The sequence below is a fragment of the Hippopotamus amphibius genome, chromosome 9, assembly GCF_030028045.1.
Source record: "Hippopotamus amphibius kiboko isolate mHipAmp2 chromosome 9, mHipAmp2.hap2, whole genome shotgun sequence".
Classification (NCBI taxonomy): domain Eukaryota; kingdom Metazoa; phylum Chordata; class Mammalia; order Artiodactyla; family Hippopotamidae; genus Hippopotamus; species Hippopotamus amphibius.
Window position 1 is genome coordinate 78,486,962 of NC_080194.1, and position 14,309 is coordinate 78,501,270.

A 14,309-nucleotide genomic window follows, 5' to 3' on the forward strand; every position below is an offset into this window, starting at 1 on the left:
GTTTGTTCATTTTTCTCTTTAGCAAATCTCTGTATGTCATTTTCCTATTCTGAGAAATAGAGGTAGTTCTTACTCTTCAGCGAGGACTGTTTTATTTTGTTCTTATGAGTAGAGAAGTTTATATCAATTCCAGATTCCTTAACTTTAACCTGAGTGGTATTTGTTATTCTTTCTGTAGTTAAAGAAGAGAAATTGTTAGAATTAGCTAGAAAACCAGTTTTTTTTTAACTCTGTGTGAATTGCTATGAGCATTTTTATATCATATATGTTTCTAGACTATATTTCTTATTTTGATAATCCTTTTCACTCTTCCTTTTCTTCTTACAATTCTACCTGTATTACTTCCATTTAGTGACATCTTGGTGAAAGTATTATCAGTTTGGAAACTAAAAGTCATTCTTTTGTATGAAAAGAAAGAAATCAAAAATGAAAAGAATTTCACTAGCCTGCAGAACTCCTAGATTTTTTTTTATCCCATTGTTTTGGCTTCTCTTCCCATGACATTGTTTGTCTTAACTCTGTGAGGAAGAAGATTTTTATGGCCATAGAGAAAAGGGGAGAGAGTTGCCACTAAGTCATTAGCTGGTGTCTGACTATGCAGATAGATGAGGCTCTGCTAAATAGGCCAGCCGTCTACTCGTCCTGGGTGCAGAAAGCACCTTCTTGAGACAACTGCTTTCGGTGGTTTCCGTCTGACCCTGCATCTCTGACCCCTGCAGATGGTGGTGAGCGCTATTGTGGACACCTTGAAGACAGCATTTCCTCGCTCTGAGCCCCAGAGCCCCACAGAGGAGCTGAGTGAGGCCGAGACAGAAAGCAAGCCCCAGACAGAAGGCAAGAAGGCTACCAAGTGAGAAACCCTTCCCAGTCCTCAGGTTGATCCCCAATTTTCAGCCAAAGTCCATCCCCACTCCTGAGCCCTAAGAGAAAGGAGATGGGTCATGTGTACCAGCTTTTATGCAAAGCCAGACCACAGACTGCCCAGAGGAGCCTGAGCTGCTACACAGGCAGCCTTGCTGAATGTTTGTCTTGCCATGGGAACCCAGGGCCCAAACTGACCAGGGGATTTTGACTAGAAGGAAAACTCTAGAATACGGATATTCTTTTATATTTCCCTGGAAAATTGACATGTTTCTTTCAAGAATTAAGGCTTATGACTGATGTCTGCCGTCATTTCTGGAAATCTTGGCTCAGAAGTTGAGTGTACTAACAGTGAACAGGAGTGGGCCGGAGTGGACGCCTTCAGGGTCGATTGTAGTCACTGGGTCTTGGTGCTCCGCTCTCCTGCACTAGGTCCCAGATTCTCTCTGGAAGCTCTCAGAGCCAGTGTGTGGAAAGGAAGAGTACCACACTTGCCTTCCTGGACACTTCATATCTATATCTGGGCCATTATGAAGAGAGAGAGAGAGAGAGAGAGGATGGGGGGTGGGGAGGATGGAGAATGTGCATGTGTCTGTCTGTCTATCTGTGTGACTGTCTTTGTTTTCATGGTTTGTGGGCGAGTAATAACACTCACAGTTCTTAGCCTTTTTTTTTTTTTTTAATGGGACTATATACTGAAGGGTGCCTGTGCTTATAAGAACCCTATTCCTTGAGACATTGAGGTTAGCATTTGTGGTTCCTTCCCTGGTTTTATTTGGAACACAAGGGAAATAGTGGATGTGTGAAAAGGTGTGAACAACAAGGACAGCCTTGGTCTGTGCCACTTGTCTATTTAATTGTCAACAAATTTTTAATGAGTGTATAGTGTGTGCTAGCCACTCTGCTATGGGAGTACAACCATGCAGACTGGTTCTGATTTTATATTAGCAAAAGCCCTTTCACAAATGCACTGTGGGCATAACTTAGTACAAGAGTCGCACTGTATATTAAGAATTGCAAGAATTTATATTATTTGGGGGATTTCAGGGCCAGGTGTCTCCTGGCAACTCTGACCACAGTAAGTTCCCAAGTATAAGTATGGGTGTTCTTGTTTTGAGGTATTAATACTTGTCAGCCCTTTGTATGGGAATCAAGACCATGAATTACATACTGTTTCTGCTCTTCATTTCTGTACCAGGTCCAGACTGAGGTTCTCATCCAGTAAAATTGCTCCAGCACTGAATATAACTGAGACACATGAGAAGGTTCTCTATTGTCTCCAGGAAGGCAGTGTGGTAAGTAGTCTCTCGAGAATTCATGGAATTAAGAACTGGGATGTTGATCCTGCAGTTATAGGCAGTTGAAACATTCTCTAAAATCAGGACCTAGGTGCCTTCCTAAAGGACTTAACCAACGTCTGGATCTCTGATTTTTATTCTAGGAGTATTTTCTCAGAGTGGTTTGGAATTCCTGCTAGTTCTGGGTTGGCAGCTTGGCTTATCAAGGGTCATGGGCTTGGGATAATGGATGACAGAATGAGAAAGCCAGTTCCTGGAAGAAAACCCAAAGGTTTTGTGGAAGGGAGACTACAAAGGCATTGTTTTCCTTGTTGTTTAGGTAAAACAAACAAACAAAAAACTTTCCTTAGGTGGTCACAGAGTCAGTTGGGTCCTCTACTCATGACACTTGCAGCAAAGGAACAGAGGAACCACAAGCGCTGCAGTTACCCTGCTGCTTTCTGCACTCTTTATGTGACATGCCACTGACTCTTTCTTCAGGAGTCAGAGATCCTCTCCATGTCTGGGATGGAATCCTTTATTGAAAAACAGACAAAGTTACTAGAAACGCAGCCAGCAGAGGCCCCAGGAAAAGATTCTGAACAGATCTCCAAGGGATGTGTGGATGGTTACATGTCAGATGCAGCCGTGCCAGCCCATGACCTCAGCAGCAGTGATCCAGGTGAGTGACAGAGAAGGGAGTCAGGGTACAGTCCACCTGGGACTTGTAACCATTGGGATTCGTCACTTCAGTTTCTCATCTGTTCAGCTAAGCAAGCCACGTGTCAGTCACTAATGTTTGAGGTCCTCTGCTAAGTGCTGGGATACAGAGAGAAATACAACACAGTCCCAGGGCTGAGTCGAGCAGAAGAATGTGGCATGTACATGGGGAGTTCCAGTCCAGCAAGATAAGATCCATGCTTATAATATCATAATTATTTAAGTTGTTTTCAGTGTGCTTTGGCATATCTTTGGATGTTATTTAGAAACTTTATTCTCTTGGTGTTTGTGTACCACTTTCCTTGTTTTCTTTCTGCTTCTCTTGTGGTCCCTCCTCAGTCCCCTTTGTTGGCTCCTCAGCCTTCCAGAGCTTTATTTTTGGCTCTCTGTTCTTACTCTGCACGCTCCTCCTGGGTGATCTCATCTGTTGATTGGCTTCAACCCTAATAATACATGCGGTGGTGATGCCTCAATACTGGATGTGTATTTCCAGTTGCCTGCTGGAAATCCCCACTTAGATGTACTATAGGACAGCATGCACAAAATGGAATTTATTTTTTCCCCTGGATCTGTTCCTTCTGGTTTATTTACTGCAGTGGCGAATGACACCACCTGGTTACCTAAGGTAGAGCAGAAAGGCAGAAGAGGTGAGGACACCACTCTCTCCTTGTAAGCATTTGAGGCAGGGCAGGTTTACTTCCTGAAAGTGCAGATGTTTTCTCCAGAGGAACTATTGGGAAACCTAGATATTAGTAGGTTTGCTGAGCTAGAACTTTTTATAAGAAGAAAGTTTTTCAAATCCCCTAGACTAAGGCTCCACTGAAAATAAAATATCACAAAATCTTAGGTTCAAAAGAGGAAAAAGGGCTGATTTCACCATTGTGTCTCAGGTGCCCACAGGTCTCAGTTTCCCAGGTCTCTGCTCTATGGACCTCAGCTTAACTCAGTGAAAAATGGAGTTTACAACCCCAGCTCTTTACACACATCCCACTGGTTAAGTAAATGAAGTGTTATGACAGCAAAATCATCAGAGAACTATAAGAAATCATAAATAGGATGGGATGGGTATTAAGTTTTGAACATTATATCTGTAGGTGTATAATTTATGCCTGAGCCCTTCTTCCAGCCCTGAGAGACCCAGCATGGTCTTATGGTAGGTAATTTACCACTTTCATCACCTGGACCTGGTGCCTTGTTTGCTTTCGCTTAGTTTTTACTGCTATGACTAATTGTTACCACATGGTGGCAGCTCTCGGTAAATGCTAAACCTGAGAAAATAATAGGATTGAAGAGGGTGACTAAGGAATGCTCTTTTCCAAGGAACTAAATATCCTATTTTGAGCAAATGACTAGAAAGCAGACACATCAGCTCCCATGCCGCCTTGAAATACAGTGCAGAAAAAATAAAATATATATTGGATGGGATTAAGAAGAAAATAAGATTCAATTCTAGCAGATTTATCCAGATTTGAAATCATTCATGTTCTAAAGAACCCTTAAGTGAGGAGTGTTTGTGCAAGCTGGTGCAGAGAACACCCATTGGTCCTAGACTAATAAAATTGTTGATGATTAATTATAACTAATTACAGCTGTAGAGGTGGTTATAGCTGAGATTTATTCAGAAACAGTATGTATTTCTGGGGCAGAAGTGACATGGGACCCCATGAACAGGGTTAGAGAACAGATGCTTCCAATCATAAAATACACCTGTTTAAAAAAATTTTTTAAAGTTCAGCTCAGTGTGGGTATGAGCAAATGTGTGGCCCTTCCAGTCTTTGAAACAGGAAAGAAATGAGTAGTTGTCATGGCATTTTACCAAAGGTGTAGTGTTCTTCCTAGAACCACATGTTATCTCAAAATCACACTGAAGTCTCCTGGACCCTGACCCATCAGCTCTGTGTAATGGAGATGCTTTCAGAGAAGCTTTCTTTATGGAAAAATGAATCCCAAATCTGCTGCCCACAACATTTCCTTGCTGCTTTGTGGAGGCGAGTGGAATATAAGGATGGAAGGGGCTGGGCCTTGCCAGTTCCAGTTAGTCACCAGTTGTGAGCACTTACTTGGAACAAAGTGTATTCGGCTTCCTGGAGGAAATGCAGAAGAAACAGAAGCTAGGTAGGCAAAATAATTATATGCAAAATCTTTTTAAAGATAAACAACATTTACTAAGTGACTAAGGAACATAAAAGAATTGTAGAGAAATACAGAGCCTACCGCTGAACTTTGCAGAAATGAAGTAAACATCTCTTGACTTGAATACAGATAGATTATAAAAATATAAGATGATCGATATGAAGATGGAGAAGACCCAGTGCATTGCAATGTGTTCCTCAAGTTCTGGGTCTCTTCTGAGCTACTCTTGACACCTTTTCATTCCCCAGGAACAGAGACAGAGTTGGCTGACACAGCCCTGGATCTGCTTCTCTTGCTGCTGATGGAACAGTGGCGATGGCTGTGTACAGAGAACGTGCAGAAAGTTGTTCATCTCATCTTTGGGACCCTAATTCAGAGGTAGGACTGCTGACTTCACCTTCACATTAGAGTCTCAGGTCGGACAGGGGTTGGATGTGATGCCCAGTTGTCCACTAGAAAGGAAAAGTGTAGATTGAGTCCAGGAAACCTGTGGCCATAAGAGAAGATAAAATCTCTGTTCTAAGGGTACAGGGATGAAGAGTGCCTGGAGAGTATCACCTTGTTGTCTAGAATGTGCATGGGTCTGCTTCTGCAGCAATTCTGGCATCATCCACTGAATTGCAGGCACTGCCTGTGATCTCAGAATACTTCAGCTGAACTCTTCCTCCTCTAGCTCAATTCTCCACCCAGTTTTACACGCAAGCCCTATACCTTTCACATTGTTACAGTGGACATGTCTCTTAACTAACAGTATATAGTCACTGTGACAATAAGCAACAAGAAAGACAAGGAGAAAACTGATCAGTAAAGATTATTTTCTCTGGAAGGGGTATACATATTCACAACTGAAGAACCACTTACTGACACAGGATGGCAAGTAATTTAGATTTAAAACTCAAATTTTATAATTCAGGCTTTGCAATCCCAACATCACTTGAGTCTCCTGACAGTTGTACATAGATGGAGTTTTTAGCTGCTGACTTCCTAACCATGAAACTGTTGCAAACTTTGCTGAACTGAAGAAGGCCAGGGACACTGTCTCTGAACCAGACAGACGTGTAGTGCTTGAGCTGTGGCCACGCTTGCTTTGCCCTCTCTCGTATGAGATATCCTGGCAGATCCCAGAGAAAGAAGCAGCCAAATCTCGAACTCATGTGTTAGCATGCAGCTCATGCTAAGAGGCCACTATTAAAATAAACATAAAATAAAAAATAAAAACTCAGTTTAAAAAAAGAATTATGTATCTGTTCTACAACAAGTAGGAAATCCATTAAGAGCATGCAATTACATCTCCCCTTCCACACATAAAGTTACATAGGATCAGGGAGGCTTCATGAGCTTTCCTCATTAAGAACTACATGAGAGAAAAGGATGCATGTTTATATTTGCTGAGTGCTTATCAATTCCAGCACCTGACCTCTGATGACACACAGTTTCTTACAGCAGCCGAGTGAGGTAGGTAGCCCCATCTCACAGAATTAGAAAGTAAAGCTTGGCAGGGTCTGCTAACATGCCCAAGGTCATAGTTAATGACAGAGTGGAATTTGAAGCTGGACATGCACAACTCCAAAGCCAGTGTGCTTCTTCCTACATATCTCAGCCTGAAGACTGGTCTCCGAGTGAAGCCCACATGTAAAATGCTGACTGGTCTCTGTGCCTCTAGGCTTTCACCCTTGTCCCTCCTCCGTACTCAGCTCTGCCTCAAGGCTGCTTTTTCTGAAAAGCAAATATGAACATGTATCCTGCACTTAATATCCTTCAGGGTGCTCTATTGCCTACAAAAATGGTTTTTCCAACATGCTTTCCAGAGTTTTAGGGTTCCACAGAGGCACTTCAGAAGCCAACTTAGAAGCCAGGGGAAAAACTGAGTGGACCATTTTGATGAATTTAGTAGACTAGGGGTCTAGGTATAGCGCTGTTTGAAAAGGGCTCCACTGTGTTTAAAATATATTTTCATTTATTATATTAAAATTCTAGCTCCCTTCTTACATGGAGAGATCTGGTCCCAGGCTTGTTTCCAGCTCTCCCCTTGCACACCACCCACCATGGCCTCTGGACGCTCTTCCTTCAGGCCTTTCTTCATCCTCTTGTCTCTGCCTCTTTGTCTTCTCTACTCGTTCTTCTCTCTCCACATGTCCCAAGCTTTCCCTCTTATCTGCTTGGCCTGCTGCTAAATATTTTTCAAAAATGAATATTCAGTGTCATTTATTCTGTGGAAACTTTTATGATATCCTCTCCCATTTTCCCCGGGAACTAAGGAGTCTTCTTCTCTAATCTCAAAGTTTTAATAATAATACTTATCACAGTATATTAGGGAAATGGTCTGCTTTCCCAAAACTAGTGATTCACCCAGGGTATCAGTTTTCCCCCAGGGTATTTGGTGATATCTGGAGATGTTTTTGGTTGTCACAACTGGGAAGGGAGGCAGGAAGTGGCTAGAGGCCAGAGATGCTGCTAAACATCTCGCACACAGGACAGCACCCTCCCTGCTACAGACAACAGTGATTGTCCTACCCCGATATCCGTAGTGCAGAGGCTGAAAAACTTGCCCTAGACCAGCAGTTCTTTAAGGGCCAGAACTGGCCTATGTGGCCAGCAACTTCCACAGGGCCTGGGACATAGATGATGCTATTAAATATTGGATGAAAGAATAAACATTTCCCTTCTCAATTCCTTTATGCTGGAAAGTAGAGCCTTCGTATGTTGTTTTCAGTCACGTGTGAATATTGCTGATTGAGCCTTCATTTCTGTTCCTCTGTTCGGCTTCCCTTTCTCACCTTCCCCCAAAATGGGAAGACGCTAAATTACCTAGTGTGTCATAGTTGATTATCTCACTCCTGAAGTTATTTACATGATAAATTGGTTTCAGAACAGAAGAAACTGTTCAGTATTAACAGAAAAGTACAGAAATTCAGAACGGATTGAGATTCATATATTAAAAAGGTAGGAAGGTTACCTGAAGTTTGAGTAACTCAGAATATTAAAGAGCTTAGGCCAGAAAGGAAAAAGAAGTGTATTTTGGGAATTACAAGAAGATAATTGAAGAAGTGGTATTTTATGAAACCAAGGTTCTGGGAGCTTAAAAACAGGAAAATTAAATCCAGGGAAATTGCAGGCTGTGAGAATTCTAGGCCAGGTTACATTACTTTGGTGGGTGATGATTATAAATTCTCTCATGATAGGGAGGAGACAGTAAAGTGGAGAAGATGGGATGTGAGGAAGTGACTAGATTATGCTGTCTAGTATAAGCTATTTCTTGACCTGACTGCTCTCTTGTGGCATTTATCCCACTTTACCTTAAAATACTCTTGTCTCTCTCTCTCCAACTGGGTAATTGTCTTGGTCTTATTCCTTTATTCACTGAAAAAATATTAAGAGCTGGTCACTAGTGAACAGGACACGGTCCCTACTAATACATGTTTTATGGTTTAGTGGGGGCGAGAATTGAGGACCTTATCCATGATCACAAAGTGAATGCTTGGTGGAGGTAGAAATCAAACCCAAGTATTCCAAAGCCCAAGTTCTTATCCACTACTATATACTACTACTATGCTGTCTTTAATCTCTCTGAGCTTTGGAATAATAGTGATATCTGTCTGTATCTAGGTGCATAGAACATGTCCAGTCAGTGTCATATTTGTGCCTCAGGAAAAGGAAAGAAGGAAAAAAAGTATATTCTGTTTCTAATTCCTCCAGCTAGTGGCCCCAGATTCCCTCCCCTGTTCAGGATGCCCCACCCGGATCAGTCTCCTCCTGCAGCTTCCACTGCTCCTACTGTGCCTGTCTCTGCAAGTTACACACAACCCCTGCTCTTCTAAACGTAGGGCTTGTGAGGCCTTTTGAGGTGACTTTATGCCAGTGGACTCATTTGCTTAGGCAACAGCCAGAGCATCCCTGTGTCTGACAGCAGGAAGCAAACCACCTGGTCTCCCTGCAATACAGACAAGCACAGGTTCTGTACAGGGTGTAGCAGTGTTCTCCAGGTTTACTGGTGCTCTTGGTTGCATGGGTGGAGAGAGCTGCTGGAATCAAGTGGTGCCTTTCCCCACAAGAAGAACTTGGAGTCAGACTAAGTTCCTCCCCTTTGCATCCCCGTACCCTGACAGTTCCACTGGAACCACACCTCTGGTTAGCTGGGTAGATAGCTGCCTGGTGAGTGTAGCTCATGCCCTAAACAAAATCAGGCAGAGAGAGGGCTTACCGCTGAATTTCCCTTGACTTTCTTCTCTTTCACTTTTTTTTTTTTAATTAAGTGACATCATTTTTTGTTAAAGGGAGAAAATTCTGTGTAGTGAATTTGAATGAAGCCAAAATGAATATTGTGCAAGAACAGAATTTTGTGGCTAGTTACTTTCAGAAAACTCTCTGTAACTGTGGTCTTTTCACCTTTGTTCATCCTAGATGTTTCCAGGTAATGATATTTTGTACTGCTGAGTTGCCTCATATCCCTTCTTGTCAGAAAGTTCTTATATCTAATAAAACTTTATTCTTAAGTCCATTTTGTTTTGTATGAGCTGCAGCAGAAATCAGAACATAGTTGTTGACGTCCTCCTCGCCCTGAACTAGAATTAAAAGAAGAGTCTCACCCTTCACTGTTCAAGGCCTTTATCTTTCTGTATAAATCATTATTACCAGCTTTTCAATGATATACTTGGCCCTCTTCTCAAGTATCTTGTGCTGGGTTCACATTGTTTTTGAAGCTTCCTTAAGATAGTAGTCGGGAAGTCATGGGCATGGGAGAAGGAATCCCGGTGCCCGCTCCAGAAACTCAGAGGATCTGATACCTGTGGCCTGTAGTCTGTACCAGCAAGTTCCATGTGCATGGTACACATGGAAAAGGTAGGGCTTATTTCAGGGTTCAGAATGTAGACATCGATAGTCTTAGCAGCTTCAGGATTTACTGTCCAGCAAACGTTTGTTGAGAGTTTACTTTGTGCTGACACTGTGCTGAACACTACAGGCATATCACTGATGCCCTCGAAAGCCCTATGAAAGAGCGGTTATGATCCCCATTTCAAAGATGAGGAAACTTAAGGCTTACAATGCATTGTGATTATTCAGTCAAGATCACAGAGCTGGTAAGTATACCTGGGTATAGTTTGAACCCAGGTTTGTCTGCTGTTCAGCTGTAGGGACTGTCTCTCAGGATCAGACGTTTGCCCTATGATTTGAGAGGATAAAAGCCAGCCCAAAAATCTTTGGCTTAAAGCAGTATGCATTCCCCAAGAGGAGATTGCCAGTCAGTTTGTAAGATGAAAACTGCATTTCCACATACGCCACTCACATATAACACAAGGTACTCTGCAGCACCCTAAAGTCAGCCCATGTTACGTGTCCCCTGGACAGCTTGCATTTTTATTTTTAAAAAGAGGTTCATGCAGTGCTACATTCTTGGGCTTTATTTGCTTTGGTAAGCAAATGAGCTGGAATGTGATACCTCCCCAAAGCTGCAGCACCTCCCCTTCCACCTGTCCTTACGACCCCCAAAGAGGTGTGCTTGGTCCCAGCTGGTTCAGCGTTGACCTCTCTGAGACTGTCCCCGTGACTGCTGCCCAGGAGGCAGCATGTTTGTTTTGTCTCTGAAACCACATGTGTCTGAGCTGTATCCTTTTGCAGAGTACTTGGGTTCTCTTTCTTTAAGTTCTAAAGAAAAGGAGCGTCTCAGTGTTGATGCCACAGGTAGCCACCGCCACTTCTCTGGTTACTCCAAACACACTGCCATCCCTGATGGCATCTAGATTTAGATGCATCTCCTCCTAAAAATGTCATCCTTTTCCAACCTCCAGCATTGTCATCTCCAAGAAGGTAAGTTACTTTCTCCTGCTTCCAGCTTTCTTTATTCTCCTTGCTCCCTTAAAAGACCTATGTACATAACTGCCGGGGACGCCAGGGACTGCTGCCAGCTCAGAAGCATGCACTTGCTCGCTTTTTCCCTCTCCTGCACATGCTCAATCCCCCTTTCTCCCTCTCCCCTTCCCCCCCTCACTCTCTATCTCTGGCCTGCAAGGGGAAAAAAAGAAAGAGAGTAAATTCAACCTCATGACCCCTCCTTCCAAGCCAAGGTTGGAAGAGTTCTGATTTGAGCCAGGCTACATAAATCTCCCTTGATTGTTGATGGTGTGGAGAGAGTGGGGGAAGGGAGCTGAGGAGAAGTTAGATGCCCAAAAAAGGCATTGTTAAGTCAAAGGGAAGTCTTGCACGCGTGCGCGCCTGACCTCGTATGTCAGCTTCTGTGCTGGGAACATCCAATTATGTAAGAAGGAGCACTCCTTATTTGGAGTTAGAGTCAGAGGGAGGGGAGAGGAGTGGGGGTAGCAGTCTAAGCCAAGGAGTGAATCCAGCTTATGCAGACCGCTCATGTCCGAAAACAGGAGAAACTGACAGTATCCCTGCATGCGTGAGGATCAGGTTTAGGGATCTGGACAAGTACTGAGACATTGACTGGGAAAGAGGAGAGATGTACTGTGCTCCATTGATGGTAGGAGGTCTGGGGCAGAAAGATCCAGCCAAGGTGAGGGGTGAGATTATTATGGAGTCCTGATGTAGAGTGAAGGAATGAGAAGAAGCTGGCCTGGTTCCCTGCCTGGATGCCCAGAGCAAAGCCATGATAAAAATACGAGCCAGGCTAGCAGTAGAGTACACGAATGCCACGTCCTGTGGCTCTGCCCTCCCCGTGGCCCCGACGATGGCATCAGACTCTGTGTCAAAAGGGCAGCAGACGCATTCCTGGCATCTGCGTCAGGATTTCTTAAAGAGCGAGTGTGAGTGAGTGCATGTATGTGCGTGTGTGTGTGTGCGTTGAGGGCACGTGGGAATGCAATAGCGTGGCAGAATAGTTGAGAAAAAAGAGAAAGTTTTGTGATCTATGGGCATAGGAGAGTAGAAGAGTACATGAAGTCAGCAAGTAGATAGGAAGAAAAAAAAGAATATGTCAGGTTAAGTTGTTAAGCAAGCAGTGGGGCCCAAGCTCTGGACCTCACACCAGGCCATGGAATCCTTTTCTTAGAAAAGAGATCTCTACAAACCATCTCACAGGAAAGGTCAGGAGAAGGTTTATGGACAGTGTTTGGGACCACTGGAGAGGGCTGTGCTAGCAGGTGGGAGTGTTCCTCTTCCTTAAGGGCCATTATGACTGGATGACCGTGAGCCCTTCTGCCTCTGCCGTTCTCTTCAGTCACTCCAGAATCTTAGGTGTTCTATGAGTGGAATCCATTCAAGGGCCTCTTTCTCGGGGGGCATGTCTAAGTAGCAGATAGATAAATGGTCTTTCTGATGGTGGTTATATCTTACGGGAAGCTCCAGGCCCACCACTGAAAGGGCATAAGCAGTTGCAACAGAAAAGGAACTGACATTTATTAAATACTAACTATATCAGGTAAGCAGCTATGTAATTTATATACTAAGGTGCAATTCAATTCTCTGAGGTACACATGTATTTTATAAGTGAGGAAAATGATATTCAGATTAAATAACCTTCCCAGAATCATAGAGCTACTAAGGGCCACACCCAAGATATTCCACTTAAGTTATCCTGGCCTGCAAGCCCATGCCCTTCCTACCACTGCATACGGCCTCCCATTGAGCAAGCTTTCTCACGAAGCAGTGGCCACTAGAATTAGCCTCACCTGAAAGTCCCTGTGCCCTACTTCCATCTAATCTCTTACTTTCCATCTGACTGACCTCAGAGACACATGTATTTGATGGTAGCATATAAATTCATTTCCATCTTTTTTTTTTTAATTCTTAAAGGACTCCTGGATCAGAAATTATATAGTCTCCCTTTGGAATCTCTATTCTACATCCTATTCCCAATCAGAAACAGATTATCAGAGTTACAGTTCAGAGTTTCTCAGGAAACATAGATTATGGTTTTTTCCTTTGCTCTGTAAGATTCTCTTTCAGTTCAGCTCTGGTGCCTTGTGGTGTCTTACACCTGATCTCTTTCTATGTATAGCTTCTGTAGAAAAATGCCTGCTTTTGCAAGAGCCCCAGATACAAAATTATCTCAAACTAAGTCTTCCAGTTTTCCTGTCCAGTTATCTCCTGGCCCTCTAGTTCTAGCCCCAGGCTGGTTTTAAGGGGCTGAAATCTGTACTGCAGCAGTGGCTTTGCTCCGGTCATGTTTTGCTTCTTTGGCAAAGAGGAACACTACCTGTCCCATGTCTCTTCCACTAGACCTTGAAAAAGGGGAGCTCTTAACTTCCATAGGCTGGGTCAGGATAGGCCCCACCAGTCTCCAACTATATGAGTGGCCTCTGTGTCATATTTCTTAGGTGTCTTATTCTACTCCCATCATCGGATAAAGGCACCATGCCTTTCCTATCATGTACTGACAGTTTCTACTTAAATACATCTTTAAGGTTGTAACAGGAAGGTGTGCATTTGCACTTCTGTGTGTGGTGCATGCTGTTACATTCTCATATACATAAACAAAGGTACAGAATTGGTAGCAGTTAAGAAAAAAACAGAATATCATGACGTATTTAAGCTTCAAAACCTTTTTTCAAGTCAAGTTATTGGTATCTCTTGCTTATCTGTATCTACAAAGAGGAACCTAAGACAGGCTTTGAGGACAGTTTCAGACTGTAAGCATCTTGTGGGCAGGGACTATGTCTTATTCACCATTTTGTTGTAGGCACTTAGCTGTGTACATGGAAAGCACTTAGTTTTTGTCAAATGAATGAACACATGCCCTTCCAGTTGAATTGGTCACTCTCCTCGTCACTAGTGAGAATCTTAGGGGTTCCTTACCACTGCTGGGGATGAGAAACACACAAGTAAACAGAAACCCCCTTCCATGCCTCCTGCACAGCTCTTTAGTTGGGCACTCCCATTCCCAGAGCCGTGGTTGGTCCTCAGGCCATCTCCCATTCCAGGGGCATTCTCCTTTCCAGAAGAATACAGTGCCCTCTGCCGTTGGGGGCCTACCACTGTGAGGCCCCATCTAAGCTTGCCCCCTCTGGAAGCATCTCCTGCTACTTTGCCTTCTCAGCCTCTTTCCTTCCACATGGGGAAGTAAGGATATGGGCTTTGAAGTGAGACAGATCTGAATTCCAGTCTTGCTTTGAGGCTTGCTCCCTGTGTGACTTAGAACAAGTCACTTAACCTCCCTTTGCCTCAGTTACTCTGCAAGTGGGAGTAACAGTGCTCGCTCATGAAGTGACTGAAGCCTCTTGGTTCACGCCTTCCACATTGTGGCACTCAATAAAATGTGAGTTCTCATCCATCTTCACAAGCTCCATGTTCCACTTTCTTGGGGACTGTTATTTGCCAGGGCAGTCACACGTCTGATGTAGGGTAGAGAATATGTTTACATTG

At 43.5% G+C, this 14,309-nt stretch overlaps 1 protein-coding gene across 8 annotated transcripts in view; it reads left to right on the plus strand.

Moving 5' to 3' along the window:
* SNX19 (sorting nexin 19) overlaps nt 1-14,309 on the plus strand; it is a 46,239-nt gene that overhangs the window by 6,730 nt on the left and 25,200 nt on the right. For 6 of the 8 annotated variants that reach the window (XM_057748268.1, XM_057748267.1, XM_057748269.1 and 3 more), the window contains 4 exons: nt 720-850; nt 2,060-2,156; nt 2,640-2,820; nt 5,240-5,369. In XM_057748268.1, the coding sequence (XP_057604251.1) occupies nt 720-850; nt 2,060-2,156; nt 2,640-2,820; nt 5,240-5,369 (539 nt within the window). Of the gene's footprint in view, nt 1-719; nt 851-2,059; nt 2,157-2,639; nt 2,821-5,239; nt 5,370-9,265; nt 9,403-9,951; nt 10,070-14,309 lie in introns of those variants that run through there. The other 2 variants (XR_009055396.1, XR_009055395.1) reach the window with 2 other exon arrangements.